Source organism: Pyrgilauda ruficollis, unplaced genomic scaffold (genome assembly GCF_017590135.1).
Source record: "Pyrgilauda ruficollis isolate IOZ18807 unplaced genomic scaffold, ASM1759013v1 scaffold157, whole genome shotgun sequence".
Taxonomy (NCBI): domain Eukaryota; kingdom Metazoa; phylum Chordata; class Aves; order Passeriformes; family Passeridae; genus Pyrgilauda; species Pyrgilauda ruficollis.
The window spans coordinates 797,994-818,238 of NW_024514432.1; the positions used below are offsets into that span (position 1 = coordinate 797,994).

The 20,245-nt window shown below is 43.3% G+C and overlaps 1 protein-coding gene across 6 annotated transcripts in view; it reads left to right on the forward strand.

The window, feature by feature from the left end:
- Positions 1-232: 232 nt before the first annotated feature.
- The window catches only part of TLK2 (tousled like kinase 2), a 42,911-nt gene continuing 22,898 nt past the window's right edge, over positions 233-20,245 (forward strand). Inside the window, exons 1-10 of one of the 6 annotated variants that reach the window (XM_041461872.1) lie at positions 233-520; positions 1,870-1,947; positions 2,339-2,427; positions 4,160-4,225; positions 10,833-10,904; positions 13,281-13,350; positions 14,381-14,424; positions 15,508-15,603; positions 18,242-18,409; positions 18,969-19,064. In XM_041461872.1, the coding sequence (XP_041317806.1) occupies positions 2,347-2,427; positions 4,160-4,225; positions 10,833-10,904; positions 13,281-13,350; positions 14,381-14,424; positions 15,508-15,603; positions 18,242-18,409; positions 18,969-19,064 (693 nt within the window). In that variant the 5' untranslated portion in view covers positions 233-520; positions 1,870-1,947; positions 2,339-2,346. The remainder of the gene's footprint in view (positions 521-1,869; positions 1,948-2,338; positions 2,428-4,159; positions 4,226-10,832; positions 10,905-13,280; positions 13,351-14,380; positions 14,425-15,507; positions 15,604-18,241; positions 18,410-18,968; positions 19,065-20,245) is intronic. The other 5 variants (XM_041461877.1, XM_041461875.1, XM_041461873.1 and 2 more) reach the window with 5 other exon arrangements.

Below are 20,245 nucleotides of genomic sequence, written 5' to 3' on the forward strand. Positions count from 1 at the left end.
CGAACTTCAGCCCCCCCCGTAACTCCATGGTCCATCCTGAGCCCTTGCTGCCCCCCCAGACCTGTGTGACACCTGCCATGTCCCCTGCCCCCTCAGACCTGCCCTGACTCGTAGGTCCTAATGACAGCGAAGCCCCACCCCGGATCCCGTAGAACTCTGACTCTCTGCTGCCCCCCTGCCCTGTGTGACCCCCCCCCCATTCTTCCTGCCCTCTCCGACCTGCCCTGAGAGGCCGGGGATCCGCGGCCTACCCCCAGCCCGGAGCCCTCCCTCTCCACCCCCCGCCACCCTTCCCCTCCGCCCTTCTCAGCCCCGGTGCCCGCGGCGGAGGCCGCGGAGCCGCCCCCGGCCTCCTCCTCCCGCCCGTGCTGCCGCCGCCGCTGCAGCAGGTTCCTTCCCTCCCTCCTCCTCCTGCTGCTGCTGCTGCTCCTGCCCCGGCGGCGGCGGCGGGATCCGCGCGGTGCCCGGGGAGCGCTGGGCCGGGCGGCGGCAGGGGCGGCGGCAGGAGCGGCAGCGCCAGGTGAGACCCCCAGGGGCGGCGGGGGCAGCGTGGGGACACCTCTCGCCTCGTCCCCGCCCGGCCCGAGAGTGGATGGGGGCGGCCACGGGGAAGGCGGTGGTGGGGGTTGGTACCGCGGGCCGGCTCGGGTCACGGTGACAGGGCCGCGGCCTGAGACCCAGGGCGGCGGCAGCGCGGCCTGGGCCCCTCGCCGGGCACGGAGCAGTGCAGGCCCCGCGGCCTGGCGGGCGGGGGTGAGAGCTGGGGGCAGCGCGGGGGCGGCGGAGGGGCCTGGCCTGCGAAGCCTCGGGATGAGGGTTGAGGCGGTGCTGGAGGGGAGGAGGAAGAGGCCGAGGCGGTGCAGCAGCTGGCAGCGGGGCAAGGCTGCTCGCTTGGCGGCTGGTGCCTCTGCGTCCCGAGTGGGTAGGAGAGGGGTGCTGGGTGCTAGGAATCCCCTCCCAGGAGGATAGGAGGGAATGCCAGCCCTGCCTGGAGGGGTGCAACGGGTCCCGGAGCAGCCCCCGGCGGGGGGAACTTGTGTCAGCCCCTTCCCCAGAGCATCATCCCGGTGTGGGGACGCGATTCCCTGCGGATGGTCGCCCCATGATGGACGAGAGCCCTGGGAGCGCTTGAACATCTTGGCGTTTGCGGCTTGTCTGTCATTTTCCTCGCTGCTCAGATTTCCTGTTTTGAAAACTGGGCTGAGAGCTTTGTTGGGCTTTTAGAGCCAGTAGCAGAAATATGGTTGTTTAATAACCACGTTTAGGATCCCATTAGTTTTTGAAGCTTGGGAGAGCAGTTGAGAATGGCCCCGGATGGATTCACTTTGCCCCTGCGACTTAGAGCCGCAGTGTTTGGAGGAAGCGGCAGGGACAAAATGGACAGTTCATAAAAGGAACAATTGTGCACTGCCTCTTCTAGAGGGCACTTGCTGCCCTTCAAGAACTTTCCTCATCGCATATGCTCTTTACACAGCAAATCTTTATCTTCTGTTTCTGGCCTTTTTTTTTTTCTACCTTAGTCCAGAAAATGAAACTGGAACAGACATTTCTGGAAATGAACTTGATTGGTGCAGTTGGGAAGATGTGATTCACGGTTATAATGAACAGTGAATTTTGTCCCATTTTTTCTCAGTTCAGGATTTGAATTATGTATTTCCTGATTTTTAACCTGTTTACACAGTTATGCAGGGTAGATTTTTGACCCTTCAAATAAGGCATCTATAGTGTTGGGTTGCCAAGAAGTACCCCAGGTACATCCAGGGTGTAAAAGCTGCTGTTATTTTAGAAGTATCTGATGCTTTGCCTTGTAAATTAAAAGGTTTAATCGTGCATTATTTTCTTCTTATAATCCCATTCTGTGCTTGGAAGAAGCAAAGCTGTTATCAGTGAAATCTGGAGTTCGTGGAGCTCGAGTATTTCCAGGATTGGCCAAAAATAAATTATGGGGTAAAGAATGTTGCTTTTTTTTCTTCTAGTCATGCAGCACGGATGAAAAGCTCTGAAGCTTTTAGTCATAACACTCTGGTCTCATGTTTTCGTTTTAATAAAGCATCCAGTGGGAGAATGTGACATAATTGGTTTCTTGGATTTAGAGATCTTGAAATGGCTGGTACAAGAGAGGAGAGGAAACTCCAACAGGGTTATGGTTTAAATACTATAATATGGTGGCAAAGTCATGTTGTTACTACATGGTAATCTTGCATTTCTCTTGCAAGAAAATGCTCTCTACGTGGTTGTGCTGGAGAACAGGCACTTTTAAGTCTCGTCAGTGGCACAGAATATTAAATGTCTCTTTCCTTTCCTTGCATTTCATAATCTGAGTGTTATTCTTCCATAGCAGCAGAAATGATGGAAGAATTGCATAGCCTGGACCCACGCAGGCAGGAGCTCCTGGAGGCCAGGTTCACCGGGGTTGGGGTTGCCAAGGTGAGTGTGAGTACCTGTGGTGACAGGTATGACTGCTTAGCCATCCTGCCTTGTGCTGTGATTGGGTTTTTTAATTTCTACGTGGATAATTTTTCATTGCAAACAAATTCTGTGTCACTTGTGTTTTGAACTCTAACATGTGAAGTATCTTAGAGAGGAATGAAAATGGGATCTCTGAGCAGATGTTTTGCTGTACAGAAGATTTTGGGCTCTAATTAAGTTCTTAGGAATTGTTCCATCTTAAGGCAGCTTATATGCCCAAAAAACTCCATGACAACTTTGCAGAAGTGGCAATCTCATCTGGCTCTTCCTTTCTCCAAGAATACCTTTGAGAGCTGAATTTGGCTGCTGATGGGATACAGTTTCAAGTGTTGTGTGTTGGATACAACACATAACCAGACTGAAACATTGAGTCCTATTCTTTGGGGTGCAGGAGCTAAAATTGTCTACCCTGTCCCATGGAACACACAGCAAAAGGGTTTGCATGGCAGCTCTCCTGTGTCTGGTCCACAACCTGCCAATAAAATCCCATCTTTATCCTCATGTACAGCTTCTACTTGGTCAGGCGCTATCTAAAGCAAGGCACCTGAGTAACAACCTTGTGTCATTGCTGGTGTCTTGGCATTAAGCTTTGAGTTCTCAAGATGCTGGTAGTGTTAATATCAGACTTTCTGAGCAATGAAACGGTGACAGAACTCATTTTAAACTAGGTCAGGGATAATGAGTTAATTTTTGAGGGAGATACTGCATTTTGAACATGAAGATAAAGCAACACATTGTTAGATGATTTTCTAAAGCCACTTAGAATTATTCTGAGATAAAACCTTGTAGATGCTGCATTTCTGAGAAAAACACAAAGTGATTCAAAACTTGAAAGAGTTTCATTTGAATTCTCACTTTTCTTTCTGCTCTGCCTCTCGGACAAAGTTGAGTCTGGGAAGAGAGTGAAAGGAAGCCAAATGCTCACCTGTAAGAAAGATTAACACTAGAAGTTAAGAGGTAACAATTTCAGTTGCTGAAGTAAGAGTGTGGGGATTTTTTTCTTTTCCCCTACTCTTAAGACTTTTAACATAATAAGTTCTTTTTATTGCATGAAAGTTGATGGCATTTATGATATTGTTTCATACAACATTGCAACTTTTCATGTACTTTATCACCTGTTTCTTGCCTCTTTTCCCCCATTTTGTCACTTCAGAATCTTTAGCTGTACCAGTACAGATAAACCCAAACATCTTACTAGAACAGCTAAAAGCATTAGACACTGGTATAGCTTTAAAGCAGTGCCAATGTACTCAGCTTTCACAAAGAATGTTAGGAACTCTTCCTTTTAAAGGAATAACCTTTGAGAGATACAGGAATGCAAATCTTAATTATGTTTCCAATATGTTTGGAGCAGAAAGTACATGCCCTTTTCTGTAGGGTTGAATATTGAGAACTCTTTTTAAACCAATCCAGGGAAAAAAAGCCTCATTTGTTGGAGGCATCACTTTGAGCAAAGCTGTTCTGTTACTGAGTTGTATTTTTACCTGTTGTTACGCGGTTTTATGTTGTACTAGCCAGTAAACTGTTAAAGTGTATTACACTTACTGCAAACAATAGATTTATTTATTTACTTGCATTCTTGGTAATTGGCGATAGATCAGCCAACCATTGATATAAATTAGCATGACTCTACTATTTTGCAGCAAATCTTGGTTGCAATATTAATTTCAGCTACTACATTCCCTCCCAGGTTGGTGCTTCAAATTCCCTCCCTACCCCCCCAAGCCTCCGTCCGTCATGCTCCGCACTGGCATTGGTAGGTCACTGTCTTAAAGGGAATATATTGGGAAAGCTGTGATACGATTTTGTGTGATTCAGCTAAGATTTTTAGCTGGCTCCAATTAAATGTTTAAGGGAAGAACTGTGGAGTAAGTGAGTGCCATCTAGTGGGACAGGGCCTGGCCCATCCTCCTGGGATGGAAGGTATCTGGTGCTGCTTATTGCATAAAAGGAAGAAATGTCATCTCAGATGTGATTGGGTGAAGGCAGCAGGCAGTTGTACTGAGCTTCCTGCCTTCCTCCCACTGGGTGTATCTTGCTGTGTATGGATTCTTTCTTTAATGTTTAGAATCACCGGGTATATTTTGGACCTGTATAAAACAAAAGCATTCGTTTATACCTTAATACAACTTCAGTTTCAAGCCCACAGTTCCTCTGTGTTGTTAAAGAGCAGCTGTGTTTGGAAGTACGAATGAGAGCAAGCTGATCTAGAACAAGTTTTCAGGCTGGAAACTAGAAAAAAGCTTCTAGTCATCAGAGTCATAGGATTTTGGAAGAGCTTTCCAGTAACAACAGTAGAGGACAGAAATCCTAAACTGTTTTGGAAACAGCTGTGTGTTTGTCACCTCCTGTGGTAGCTGAAGGCACAACCCAATGACCAAGGTCATTTGCAGCTCCAAAAGCCTCAAAATTCTGTTGCAAGTCTGTGATGAAGTTTCTTACTCAGTAGCTGAAGAATGTATTTCACTAGAAGCTTGGCATTAATTCATTGAATTAAATTTATGAGCAAGGAATGTTTCTAGGCAACTGTTATACTCCTGTGCTTCACCCATGTCACTAGATAGCTTCATAAAGCTGGTGATGCTTTAGAGGTCTATTCTTGCCATATGGTGAAGTGCCATTCTTCCCCAAATTCCCAGAGCAAGTCCCTGAATTAACACGTGACACTGACATTGACTGTTCCTGCTTATTTAGCTCCTGTTTATATTTATGTAGTGGGAAAACCCAAGTGTATTCCCATGAGGCATTATGCTGACTAGACATCTTCCTTGGGTCAGGAGGCCCAGGAGACAAAATGTGAGTTGTTTCTCTAGATAATATTGTTTAATTTAGTCTGTTCTCATCTTCTGCCTCCTTTCCTCTTATTTGGGTGCCGCCTTTAAGATACCAGGCGGGTTAACTTGAAGGGATTTGTGTCAATTGCACAGACTTTTCCTGGATAAGAATTTGAATAAGTAATTGTGATGGGTTAACTTGTATTTGTACATAGCCTGTCTCAGGCTTAACCAGGGTGGATCCTCACAGCAGCACATGTATCTTCTACAGTTTGGTTTTCAGAAGATCTCTGAACCAAGCTCTGTGTGCCACTTTTATAGTTAAACTAAAATGGCTGAAGTACTTCTAGGAAGTGTAGCTGGGCTGTAGAAATCTTGTAGATCCATCTGACTGTGTCAGAATTTTAAAAGTCCTGGTCTTAGTAGCTAGTGCTCCCTTTCCTCCTTCTTTGAGGTAATGATACATGATATATGCTGCCAAAGAATTGTTGATAAAGATCAGTATTTGCTTGTATTAGTTTGGTTTTTACTTATTCTCTGTAACTTTTGAAGTCTTTATTACTTCAGCAACTCCAGTTCTGTGATATACTCAGCAATAGTTTTAGCAGCAAGGTTACCATGTTGAGAATTCGTGTTTAAGGATAATCATGTCTTACTTGAAGGGAAGTGGTGCTGCACAGTGGTGGTCCCCAACAGGTGTCACAGGCCATGAGAAGAACCAGTTAATAAGAGTTTTAAAACTTAGAATTGAATTTTGCAGCTGCCACAAAATGTGCCAGGACTTTTTGCTAGATAGTTGAAAATTGTTTGGATGCTTCTGTGTGCAACATTACTTCAAATGTGTTGTCTGGCTGCTAGAGCCCAGAAATAGTTGTCAGATCTTAGCCCTATTTCTGTTCCTGAGCTGAGGGTTAGGATGAGTCGCGTGACCCTTCCGTCCAGTTTGCCATCAGTAAAATAAAAATACCATATTTCCAGTCAGAGAGAACTCTTGAAGCATAATGGAAGCCAAGCAAATCCTGCTGCAAATCTGCTTGCCCATCTGATAGAGTGGGGGTTACCTGTGAACATCTGGGAGTAGATTAACTTCTCATGGCAAAAATACCTCAGTGATTCAGGGATTTCATTATCAGCAGTAATACTGAGATTTTCTAAAAGTCCAGTTAAGAAGAAGGTTGTAATTCTCATACTTACGTGATGCTTGAAATAAGAATATGTTAATTAAACCTGACATAGTAGAACTAGACCAGAATAACTGTAAAACCATTTGTAAACCTGTGTGGAGTCAGCACTACCTTCAGTGGAATGAAGGATTGAATCTTTGCCTTTGAAATCCATTGATCTGCTGCAGAATTCAGAGGAACTTGGGTTATCCTGGCTTGAGGTAATGAAGCATGTCTCTCTCCATGTCTCCTTCATTTAGACAGCAAGAGAATTTTGCAGTGCGTGTTGCTGTAAGCCTGTGTTGGAGACTCTGGCTAGGCAGCTGAAATTCCTAGAGCTCCCTTTCAGTACGAGGAATTGGAGAGGACAAAATGGAGACTGCCCAGCTTGAGTTGTGGAGTGATGGATCATTTCTGGGAACTTGGGGAGGCTGTGGAAATGTACAAGTCATGGGAGGCAGGAGATGGTAAGAGGGGCTGAGTCAGCTTGGTGTTGTTCTAGATGATCTGGTGGGAGCTATTAGCAGGATAAATTGTTTCTTTAGAAGTCTCAGCCATTGAAGCCTCACTGTGGGCTTTCCAGGGGCTCTGGCAAAGGAAGAAATGACTAACCAGCTCCTATGTGTGGCCAGAATTTAGATTCTTGCCTCTTGAGTAGGAGTCTTCAAAGTGCCTGCCTGCTGCTGTTGCATCCAGTTCTCAACATGGAGGCTTTATTGTGCATAGGTAGGTCACAGACTTCGAAGCAGCAGTTGATAGGTGAATCACAAGGGAAAAAAGCATGCCAGCTTATCTTGGAGAGAAATTCCTTGTGGAGGAGGAAGTGTGTGCTGTTCTTGTGCTTGTCATTTGGGTAAACACTATAGGAACTATTAGCTTGTTTCAGATGACCCACATATTTTGAATTTTTGCGGAGCCCCATCACCAATTGCCTTGACAGGGCACAGTGGATAAGTGGGCTGGAAGTGAGAGCAGAGAAGTGCAGTATTATCCCAAAGTGGTATATGCTAGAAAAATCAGATAACTTCTGGAATAAAATTCATAAGCCTTATCTGTATAAACTATTGCATGTTTATTATGCACTAATACTACCTTGCTACTTCCCTGACAATATACTCATTTTAATGTTCTTTGCTTACTTCAGGGTTTTTTTTCCAAAATTCACGTTCATTCCTTTAATTCCTTTTGTGTCATGTCCACTTAAAAATGGTATGCTAAATTAAGCACTGAACATTTATTCCAAGTCAGTTGCTGAGTTAAATGATAAAATATAAATTTGAAGCATTTTTTATAGACACACTGACTGTTAGCTGAAGGGACATACTTGGATATATGGTTTCTCACATCCATGCCTAAACTTGTTGCAATAAGCAGTTGATACCTAATTTCACACATAACCCCACGTTATCTGGATAATCAGGAAAACATGCTTTTCCTTTCTCTTGACATACTACATGAGAAGAGGTACAGCTGAGCACAAGTTCATGTTCCTGAAACATCCTAGGTATTGCATCTTTGTTGCTTTGAGTAAGCACATTCTAGTGAGCAGTTTGGGTTTCCGTAGCCAAAATGCCTCAAAACAAGACTTTTTGCCAAGTTCATCTCTTGTCTGTAAAGGTCTTATCCTTTAGAGTAAGAAAAGTGTCAATGGAAGGTCCTCTTAGATGTAAGCAGGCAAAAGGGAAAGTGATGCATTTGATCCATTGCATGGGTCAGAACATGTCTACAAAGAATTAATTACGCATTTGTTCACAAATCAATACATGTGACAGTGAAATTGCTGGATACCTGTAGACAATGACAAGCTGTTCTGTTCTGGTTCTGGAATTAAGGAGTTGGTTCCTTTTCACCCTTTCTAATACTGCACTGAGTTGAATTTTACCACATCATCAGTGTAGGTTCTAGAGTAAGGTTTAAAATAAAGAAAAAAAGAAAAGGGCTTTTTCTGGTCAAGAATCTGACCGGCATCAAACTCTTCTTTTATTAATGTGAGACGTGGTTTTGATTCTAGCTGGTAGGGCTAAAAATTTCCCACGCAGGGTAGTCAGTGCATGTCCTTGTAGTACTGGAAGTAAGAAAAACGTTGTGGATTTTGTATTAGGCATTTTTCCAGCTGCTTGCATCCCAGAACTTTACATTCAGGTGCAAACTGAGTGGATTTCTTGTACTGGACAACATAAACTTGTAATTCTGCAAAAAGTGTTAGTATAATTTCTAGCTAGAAGTGGCCCCATCAGTTTAGTTTCCAGGTGATCCCAGAATACAGGAGCCTTGCAGAAGAATTGTCTTGTGTGAGCCACTGACATTCCCCTTCAGTCATAATGTTCATGGAAGGTTCAAATGTGGTGTTTTTGAAATAGCTGCTCCTGTCGTTTGCTATCCACCTGCAAAATGGAGGCAGCGAGATTTAAGCAAATGTGGAAACAACTTTCACTTTCATCTTTATCATCAGAACCCCAGTGTGAGCCCAGCAAACACTCATTTGGAGAGATGCTCCTGTATCTCACAAAGTTCTCACCTGGTACAGAAGGGTGATTGATGCCTCGGATGTGCTGTTGAGGTTGGAGTTCCTGAGAGAACGGAAAGATTTTGGAGAGCAGCATTTGTGCAGTTTATAAACAAGTTTTTTCATGGGTGAAAGGATTCACTTTCTGTTGCCACTTTCCATAAGATTTTACAATTTTTTTAGCAGTGAGATTTTCATGTGGATGTAGCTAAGGTTAGTGTTGGCACTTCTGTTAAGTGCTGTTGGCCCATGAGTAAATTCCTGGAATAACCAAGAGTTGTATCTATAACATTTGTGAGCCATCACTTTGGGTGGTAAGGAGCTTGTTGCTTTGCTTAAAAGAAACTGCTGCTGAAGAGATGCGGTGAAACATTTTTTCTGGTCCTGAGCTATTTGTGTGATCCCTTGAAGGGATAATAGTATGGCTTAAAGAATGTAAACCTGCAATTTTTCCTTAAGGGAATCCTAAATGTTCAGCTTCTTGAGCTATTCAGCTGTTGGGTTTTCTTTCTTTCTTCCCTTTTTTCTTCTTTTTTTTTTTTTCCTTTTTTTAAGCAACGGAGCATGTTGTTTTAGGAAAACTGAATTTGATATTTAACACTGCCTTGTGTGACATGGAAGCACAGGAAGTTCTACTGTGTTTCCTGGACAGAAGGTAAACTTTTACTTTCAGCACATGCCTGCTTGGGAATTTGGATTAGTAATAGCTAGGTTATGTCACAATTTGACAGTGGTGTTTGTCCCTTAAACAGGGGAGAGAGAACTGATCTATTCAAAAATTACCTAGTGTGGGGTTTCTCTGTGGTGTTAAGGCTTCTCCCCTGCTCCACCACTTCAGTCTTCCGCTCAAGTGTATAGTGAGAAGTGGCTTTGCTTTGAGGAAAGATTGATTGGTGGGAAGTGTTACTGCAAAGTTAATAATGCTAAAATAGAATCCATCTTAGGAAAAGATGCTTGCAAGTTATTAATGGAGAACGGGCTTTATCATGTCATTCGTCCTGTTAATACATTCCATCATTAATTGTGAATCTTGTTTTTACATCTTTGTCAAATTTGTCTTAATTTCTTAAGTTAGATCTGTAGGAGGATACTTTTGTGTCAGGATAAAACACTGTGACTTTGCATGATTCACTTTTTCCTTTTAAAACCAGTTTTATTAGAGAGCTTAAATAATTTTCAAATTACTTGGATATGTAAAAATGCAGATGTGTATCCAGCAGAGCCTGCAAAGATGCAGCAGACTTTTGAGGTACCTGGTTACAATTTTGGTAAATCTTTTCTGGGCTCTTGAGTTTCTGCTTTGGCCTAGTGGGAGCAGCTGCTCTGTGGGCAGGTCACACATGGGTCCATAAAATAGCCAAGTGGGAAAGGTTGTATTATGGGTACCAGTTGTACTGCGCTTAACTCAAGTTTCATTTGTTTACTTTCCTAGTGTTGAAAAAAGCATAAAATGACACATTTAAGTCAATGGTATGGCCAGCATCTGATAACAGTAGTAGCTGGCTTGCCAGATGAGGATGCGTCTAAATGCTTAGCTCAGGGCCAAGCAGATGCTTGCCTGGATAGTTGAGCTTGGAACTCCTGCTACTCAACAAATTAGGTTTTCTTCCTCAAGCCTTAGGCTTCTATAAATACCACCTTGGCTGTTTTGTGGATGTGGGTGAATGGACCAGTTAGGAAATGAACTGATGCAGAAATACTCCAAAGGCTGGATCATTATCCTGAGAAAAAATTGTTGAACAGTCCAGCTGTCCTGCTGCAAATGGCTTCTGAAGCCTCTTAGTGCCCCGTCCCCTGTCTGGGAGTTTGACCCATGGTGCTGCTGTAACTGTAGTTAGCCCAGAGACTGAGTGTTTTTTCGGGTGGGTCTGCCTTGTAAGGAAGCTGTTTTTCTAACAGTCTTTGCTTGCTTTTCACCAGGGTCCATTAAATAGTGAGTCTTCCAACCAGAGCTTGTGCAGCGTGGGCTCTCTGAGTGATAAAGAATTGGAGGTAAGCAGGCACAACTGCTTGGGGTAGCTGGGTTTAAGGTGAACACGATCCATCTCAAAGCATGGAAGAAATTATGAGAGTCAGTGACAGTTGTCTTAGTTTGGAGAGTGAAAGGGACCAGGGAAGTATTTAGCTTGACCCTGCAGGCTTTCAACTTCTCTGTGAAGCTCCTCCTTAAAATTTCCCACCATTCCAGGAAGGTTTTACCTAATCCCAAACACAGCATTCATAAAAGCTCGGCTTGGAAAACTGTTTTCAGGTCATTGGCATACATTTTTGGATGCACATAAAAAGCCAGAGAGCATTAATGGAAAAGTTTGCCATAGCTGTCAAAAAATGTGAGTTTGCCTAAGCCTGTACAAGGCAGAGCATTTTGTGGGTTACTCTGTGGAAGTGTGGGGAGGTGAAAATTGATGCTTTGTCCATGGTTAGTCTCACTTCTTTAGGATTAACTATTTCAAAATACTCATTAAAGCAGCAAAATAAATTGTAGTTGAATTTTTATTCTAAAATTCTGTGTTAGTAAACCAAAACCTCAAATTTAAGTGCATTTTCTTACGCATTTCTTACTAACTTCCCCCATAGTTACCAGGTAAGTTTTGGGTCATATTTCCCTCTATTATATGGCAGTACTAGTATGAGGGGCTTTTGGTAATGCAGTATCTTAAACTCCATAGAGTAAGTGTAGATAATAGTGAAAATCTGAGTATTCATTCTTTTAATTGTTTTTCTTTTTAATGAACTTCTGTGGAGAGATATAAATTGACCAAGCTGACATACTTGAATCTCCCATTCCTTGCTTTTTCAGTCTGTAACAGATAATGTTGTGTGTCATTTTTGTTATGTAAGTACTTGAATGGAAAAACAACTTAAACTGATTCTCATTAATATGCTCACAGCTCCATGGAGTCTGTAATGGAGGCTGTGGTGTTACAGTCACGCCAACGCTGTTCAGGAGCTGCTCTTCACTACACTGAGGAGGCAATGTCTCTGACTTTTACAGAGAGGGGCTGGAGCAGCAAGTCTCTAGGTAGTTTTGGAGTTTTCAGTCCCCTCATTCTAAAAAAGTATCTTGCAGACACAATAACCACTTTTGTCTTAACATCCCCTCCATCCTCTTACCAAAACAACGCTCTGTCTGTGAGTGCCCAGCTGGTAACACGGGACTGTAGATGTCCAGCACCCACTGGGAGTACGCAACCAGGTTTAGATTCAACTTTGTCCTTTTTATCCTACTAAAGGAGGGAGATTGATTTCTGTGCTCAGTATGTGTTAGTCTTTTGGTAGAGATCTTTAAAGAGGGTACTTGAGATTTGGGTTTCCAAAGAGCACGAAACTTACATTTGCCACAGACTCTCTGGCCTTGGCTTTCCCTCCTCCAGAGCTGTGTTTTGCACAGCATTTTTCTCCCTGCCCCCAGGCTATAGTTCAGTGGTGGCTGCAGTGATTGGAGAACATACAGCTTGGGAATTATTTGGGGCAATTTTAAAATGACAATGGGTAATGGGAATGACAAGACATCTCTTTCCAGCAACCTCAGTGAGCTGCTTCCAGCGCTGCTTCTCAATGTCTTCAGCAGGTTTGGCCACAGATGTGACCCTGGGGATGGGGAAAGCACCAGGATCTCCTCCATTCTCATGTTTAGGCTTGCTAGCCTCGTACAGACAGATAGGCATGACACTTCTGGAGCCCTCAGGCCTGTCAGCTGTGCTCTATGTTGTGCCTGTGCATAAATAAATTGATTGTGCATAAATCCACTGATCAGCTGCCCATCAGGTCTCTGGATGCTCACAGAAATGGCATGGGCAACTGACCCATGGCTTTAATGACATCTGGTGACGAGCAAACAGAAGTCTAGGTGAATTGCTGCATCTGTAACAACTTTGTCCTGCCTGCTGTCCTGGGATAGTTCTTGCAGCCATCTGCAGTGGGCTTTGAGAAGAAGCATTACCTGCAGGCAAGGTGAATTGGCTTAAGAGACTGTGATTGGACTGCAGATTTGGATGTCAGTACTTAAACCTCTCATCATTATTCCCCTTGTGCCAGTACTGTGATCACCTTGAAGGGGTTTACGTAGGTTTTTATAAATGTTTGAGCTTGCTCTGCTAACCCTGTAAGGTCACTGGCTTTGCAGCAGCTGAAATAGAAAAAATAAATTACCTCCTTGTTAACCACATTCTCTCCCTCCTGCAGCACATCTATGAGAAGGTAGCAACTCTTTGAGAGCAGTTGTTTCTTTAAGTACCAACAATAGAAAGAAATTAACCAGAGAAATGAAATGGCCACTGGGGATATGGAGCGGATCATTGCGTGTGGACATTTTTTTAAATCTTGGAATAACTGCAGTAACGTTAATTTTGAAGTATTGTTTAACAGACTCCCGAGAAAAAGCAGAATGACCAGCGGAATAGGAAGAGGAAAGCAGAAGCCTACGAGACCAGTCAAGGTAATCCATACTCCGACCTTGCCAAAGGATTGCCACTTGCTTGGTAACTTGGGCACAATGTGCACAGGCAGTGTCCTAGGAAACTAATGGCTCTTCTCAAGGGTGTGTTGGGCAGCTTATTATAAACTACTCCATGATGGTGTATTCTCTTCTGGGAGCCTTGTTACCTTTACTGGCAGGAAAATACTTGCCTTATTTGCACAAACTCTTGCATTTTTATGGGACAGGCTGCCCAGAGGTTTCGTATTCTGCTCTGAAGTGTTGTTTTGGTCCTGTGTTGCTACATATACGGCAACCAGACTTCAGAATACGGCCTGTACTCTCTTCATTGCTTTCCAAGACGCGTGCCTGCCTTGTTGGAGCAAGTTCTCGCCATAACAAATCAGGAACAAGCTGTGCCCAAGCAGGCAGTGCTGTCCTGAGTGGAAAACCTGATGTGTTCAATCCAAGCTCACATTTTCTAGCTAATGGGCAGAGGGGCGGGTTTTGAGTTCTTTCATTCTTCAACAAGAAAGTAATGAGAATTGTGTTGACAGAACTGCCTTGATAATATGATAGTAAGAAAAAAGGACTAGGTTTTAATGAGCTGATGTTAAGCCACTGCTAATTATCTCTCAAACTCTTACAGGAATGCTTGTGAGAGATCTAATATGCAGTAATTTAGCTGAAGGCGGAGGAGTAAAAGTACCCTTTGCTCTCTCCTTATCTTGAAGGACATTTTGGAGCACCTATGCAGCAGTCAAGACCTTCAGTGTTTTCCAAGTACTTCAGCAAGTGCAAATGCTGTTTGATTGGATCTGACATGTTTGGAATTGAGAGTTAATTGAATTGTCAACTGTAGAGCCTCCCAAAAACAGCACAAGGGCTGTAACCCTGGGGCGGGCTTTTGTCGTGTGGAAGCTTTGTTGTGATAGGTGTTGCACTGAGCAGGAAAAGGAGTGTCAAAACGTAGGAGGAGATTTAGGATGGCATGGTAACTTCTCTTCTTTAAAGTACAACTCTTATTTTAATCCTTTGCTTTCCTTTTTAGGGAAAGGCACTCCTAGAGGACATAAAATTAGTGATTACTTTGAGGTAAGAATCTTTTCATTGACAAATCTGCCTTAATTCACATTTTGCAAAATCTGTGGATAGAAATTTGTGATGTGACATGTGTTACTGATCTGTCATGGGGATCATGGATTGATGATGTCAGCCTGATATGCTCAGATCTGATTAGGCAGAGGGTATGAGGAAATTAATTTTTAAATTAACCGTTAGTTGAACAGTTGATAGGGCATTTTTTTCCACTTAAGTATAGGTTTGAGGTTGATTTCCATTGGAACCTGCATCTCAGTTAAGGCTATCTCTAGGTTTGCAAACAATTTTGATAAGGATCCAGTGTTGCAAAAGAGCCCACCTGCACAATCCTGCTGATTGGAGTGGGAAGTTGTTTACAGAGTTCCCTCTTAAGAAAAACTTCCCATGGGAGGCTGGCGCCATAGGGGCCAAACCCCTCCCCAAAACAGTGATGGACATTCTAAAATCAGTATTCTTTTTGCACTGTATAATATCTGAAGTTTATCTAGGTCTGCACAATCCAGAGCTGTAGCTTTTCTCTTAAGTTTGTTCTTTATTTTATGAAGTAACTTGGAGTCAGAAATTAAGTGCTTATTAGTGCTTACTTCTTTCCAGGGTAAAATTTTTTATGAGCAGTACGCTGTAGGGGTTTCTGTGCCAACTGCAGCAGTTTCTCAGCTCCTTACCTGTCCTGCCTCTTAACAGTGACTGGCACAGGTGCTTCAGTGGAGATGAACATTCCCTACCACTCCTGTGGTGCACATCAGACACGTCTCCTCACAGGGAATGGGCTTCCTAATACCAGAGAGTAAATAACTGATCCATGGCCAAGCATGCAGGTTTATATATTTTTGTGTTACAAAGGAAAATGTACTCAGTGCATATACAAGTGTTTGTCTTAGGTACTTCCATTATTTTGAAAACTCTGTGATCTGTTAAGGTTTTCCTCTTAAATTTTGTTCAGTTTATGTAAATTATTCTCTGAAGCCTATATGGCTTCATTTTTAAGGTGAATGTGTTTCTTCTGTCTGTGTTAAATTTGGTTAAATGTAGTATCTCTGTGGAAATCCTGACAATCAAATCTGTTTGTGTGTGCAGTTTGCTGGGGGCAGTGGCCCAGGAACTAGTCCCGGTAGAAGCGTGCCACCCGTCGCCAGATCCTCTCCACAGCATTCCCTGTCCAACCCCTTGCCGGTGAGTGTTCTTGGGGACACAGCTGGTGACCTGGTGTCAGTTAACTTGATGGCCATGCTTCAGACAGGTAATAAAAGGTTGTGGACAGGCAAGTGTCTCTTGGTGAATGATTTGGCTTGTTCTCCATTTAAAATGTGAAACTGGGTTCTGAGAGCAAAGCCATGTCTAGGACCCTTGGACAGCGGCTAGTCCAGCCGTAGCTGTCATGAATATCTGGGCTTAAATTGTACAGGATGAATGTTTCTAACATGCTGTCTGAGTACAGAGGGATGCTGGTCCTTAATAAAGGTGGAACTGACCTGTTAGTTACCCTTTATTCTGTTCTAGCACATGAACTTCTCTATGGAGTTGGGACTATGTTGTGTGTTTGTGCAGCACTAGTCAGGGCTATTCTGATCTTGATTGGACCCCTTGGGTATCTTGAGCAATGTGCCCACCATAATTATTTTGGGAAGCCCGTTTACTTCTGTTCGTGTGCGCATGACTTGCAAGGGGCATTAGCAAAAGCTTCCAGAGAAATGTGTTTACGTGCCCAGCTGGTGCTGGTTTTTGGCATGTAATTTCACTTTACTTGCAGCATTTCTGTGAGGTCTGGATGTGAAGAAGTAACAAGTGTTTTTAAACCATTTTAGGACAGAGCAGCTAAAAAAATTTGTTGCAACTAGCAAAGCAGTATTCAGAGGCTCTGTTGCCTGGGCTTTAGTAATGACCATTGGCTGGACTCCTCTTCAAAAATTTTCAGCATTTGTTGTGTGTCACAAAAGACTGGAGACATTGTGGGAAAGGTTGGTATTCCCAAAGCCAAATGCAAAGTCTTCAGTGATTACATTATTCTGCAGAGACCTTTGCCACTAAACACTGCTCAGAATTCCATGTGTTGATAGATTTCAGAAGCTTTGTAATGCTGCTTGTAGGGAGAGCTTCACATATGCTTCTAGATACTTTTTAATGTTTCTAAAAATTAAAATATGTCTTATTAATTGAATGGACTTTCATACTATCATGTGTCAATTCACTAATACATCTCTTTAAGGAGAAGTTAATGAAGAAATAGCATCTCTGAATGTTGCAGATGTGTGAGGGATTAGGGACAATTCATTATTCAGGCAGATAAGAACCCACAACGGAAGAAGTGGATTCTTCCTTTGGTTTTCTTCTTCTATGCTTGTATATGTTGAGTAGGTACAAGCTGAACAGAGTGTTTCTGATTAATATTGACGTCGCAATTAGTTTCAGCCAGGCCAGTTTGCTTTCTCCTTACACAGGTGCTTATCTGCTGTTCCTTGCTCTTGCAGCTAAACCTGTGATGTTTGCTTATTCATAACAAGCTATTCTGGGCCTTTGCAAGGTCTGTCCTCTTCTTACAAACTGAATGTCAACAGTTTGATCTAATCCCCAAAAAAATGAGGGAATGAGTGAAAATTGGAGGACACTGTCTTACCCATTACAGGTGTTAGTAATGATCTTGGAAGGAAGCAGAGTGTTAAAATGTCTTTCACATGATACAAACCTCCTCCAGATATGAATTTATCTGTACTGTACTGGAAAATTTCTGCAATCAGAACTTGTAGAGGAATTGTAATGGCCTCAGGATGTAACTACTTCTCTTCAAATCTCTTGGCTGATTTGAATTGCCTCACTTCTCATTTGATTAGAATGATCTGCAGGTCTTGAGACTCTTGCGAGGCCACTGTCAGGCACAAGCATTCTTTTGGGGAAGGAAGAAGCGCACACTTGGAATTGGTAATGTTAACCAGAAAACAGGTTGCAATTTAGGTTTTTAAGAAAAACTGAAGCCTGACCTGACTGTTTGCTTTCTCGGAGGTGTTTGCCTGGCCTGGAGTTACAGCTTGGAAGGACTTGCATGATTATTACCCAGATTGCCAAGTTTTAGCAGTGATGGTGTGGCTTTGGAAGCCAGGGCGTTGAGATGGTGTGTGCTGTGATCAGTGTAGCTCAGATAATTCTTCTTGTTAAACTCAGTTCCTTTACCACAGTTGGAAAACTAATCTACTACAGGAGAAAGGAGCTGGCCCTTAACAGATGTAATGAACCTTTAAAGGATTTTGGTAATGAATTAGTACTTTGCTTACCTTGCAGGAGATGGGCCCCAGCTGTAATGATAGAAGTGAGCATACCCTTATGTCTGGGTCCTAGACATGGTTAGGTTGCTGACATTTAGCACTTCTGACTCAGTTTACTTTGCCAGAATAGCAATGTATCATGAAATTGGCTGTTTGAAAATGAGTCCTTAAGAAACATAAAAAATTATAATTGTCAATGCATCGACCACAATCCCAATGTAGATTTTTGGACTTGAAATCAGTCTCCACTGACTCTGAAGCACATGTATTTGCAAAGGAAGAGGATGTGTTAACTCAAAAGGAAGTCTCTCCTGTGTGTTCATTTGTTAAAGAGTTTTTTTCAATTGTTAACTTCATTTCCTTGTTGCTGCCTGCCATTGGAACTATGACTGCAGGAGTCCTGTGTGAGTTATCAGATCCTCACCATGCTGCCTGCTCATTCATGAGCTGCTGCTTCACTGACAACAGTTTTGGCAGAGTCAGAGAATCGCTTCTTTTAATTAAAAAAAAAAAAAAAAAAGTAGTTCATTGTCTGTTTTTTGACTGTGTTGCAGCGGCGAGTGGAGCAGCCGCTGTATGGGGTAGACGGCAGCGCAGCCAAGGAGCCGCAGGAGGAACACTCTGCTCTGCCAACGCTGATGTCGGTGATGCTGGCGAAGCAGCGGCTAGAGAATGAGCAGCTGGCACAGAGGGGAGGTGGCCTCTGTTTTACTTTTGTCTCGGTGAGCAGCTCTGAAAAGATTTGAATCCTAAGGCATGTGTCTAGTTAAGGGATGGGGAATTTGAAGCTTTTCTGCCCAAGTGCAGCCTCATTTTTGCTGACCCCAGTCTGTCACCTCTGGTAAGTTCATCTTCCTTGTGAAGAGTTCTAGGTCCCAGGCTTTGCTTGTTTAAAAAAATGGCGTGAGTTTTAAGTTAACAGCTCAAAATCTTGCCTAGATCAAAATGATGTCATCTGAGGGGATAATGTGATAGATGCAGACAAGCAAAAGATTGAAGTGTAGTCTTGTTGCGAGAAGTGTTTGGTTTAGCCTTGCTTAATCTCAGCTGCTATGAATTATATCAGGCTTTTAAAAGCTTTGTCTTCAGCAGGTTGGACCAGGCTTCTTGGAAGAAACTGACACTGCTTTTACTGAACTGTATCTCTAAAGCGTCCTTAAACCTGAGCATGAAAGTGTGGTGCAGGCCAGACTGCAGCTCCAGTGTGGAGATAAATATATCTGCACAGGCACTGGTGGTCATGCTGAGGGACATGTAACAATACACAACTTTCTTTTACAGGCCCAGCAAGGCAGCCCATCATCTACCGGATCAGGGAACACTGAGCATTCCTGCACCTCCCAAAAACAGATTTCCATCCAGCACAAACAGTCACAGGTATAGCTCACTAGACAACATAGCTCTTGGATGTGAGGTTGAAGCTTGATGCAGCTTGTCTGCTGTGCTAGAGGGTGCTGCTCGTAGTGGACTTGATGTTTCCAGTGAGAAGAGCCAGTATTCCCAACTCCATCTGTAACTACTGAATGAAGTTAATTGCTCTGAGCTTTGTTCCTCATCCTGTAAAGAACATTTTCAGTTGCTGCTGCTGGAGTTTGTCCAGTCTGCTACTGAGGCTTTTCTGTGTCAGTGCTGTGGGCAGTTTGTCAGCTGTGTGTGACTGTGCTTGGGAGAAGAACACCTCAGCTCTGTCTGTTTCTGCTCTGTTGTATCCTCAATGTTCTTCCTCTCTCTGGAAGTGAAGGTGAGAAGAAAAACCTGAGTGATAGTTGTGAATGTCTCTGTTCAGGCTCTGGGTCTGTTCAGGCACTGGGTCATGGTCATGTTGCTTACAGTACAGATCACCACAGTCTTGCTGGCAGCTCTTTGACCTCTGCAGAGTCCACTCATAGTTGGAATAGTTGTCCTGTCAAGGTGGAACATGGTGTATTCCTGAAAGTGCTTCCCAGCAACTTCACTGACGTGGAGTCAAGAAGAGGAGTAGCTCTTCTGGCTGCCCTGCTATCTTTTTGGTACCTTTTAAATTACTGAGATTCTTTTAGCTGTGTCATCTTCTGTTGCTTACCAGGGTGCCCAGCTCTATCTGCAATGCACCTGGTTTATCTCTTCTCCAAGCCTGCTTTTAGTCTTCTTTGAATTTTCATCTCAGATCTCTCTGTGTCTTCCCTTGAGCAATATTTAAACAATCATTTCCTCACACCCGTCTGTGTCAGATTATTTTGTTGCTGGGAAGGTCCATTCTCCATTAACCCTGCAGGTTGTACAAGTTCTCTGTTCAAGGACAGCAATCCCCCACCTGGGGGGTACTCACTTGCTCAAGTCTGGGCTCTGTTTTGCCACTAGGGTCACATTTGTTGTCTGTAATGTTAAAATATTGGTTTGGGAAGATCCCTGTTTCCTGACAGTTTATGGAGAGGTCTGTGTGTGAGAATGATGCCACAACTCGAGAACCTGCCAGAGATTATGTCAATCTTTGCTGTCCCAGCACCTGTGCTTAAAACAGTGGTCCTGCCTGGAGGAAAAAACAAAGGGTTTTTATTTTCTTCTGTGCTTAACACACC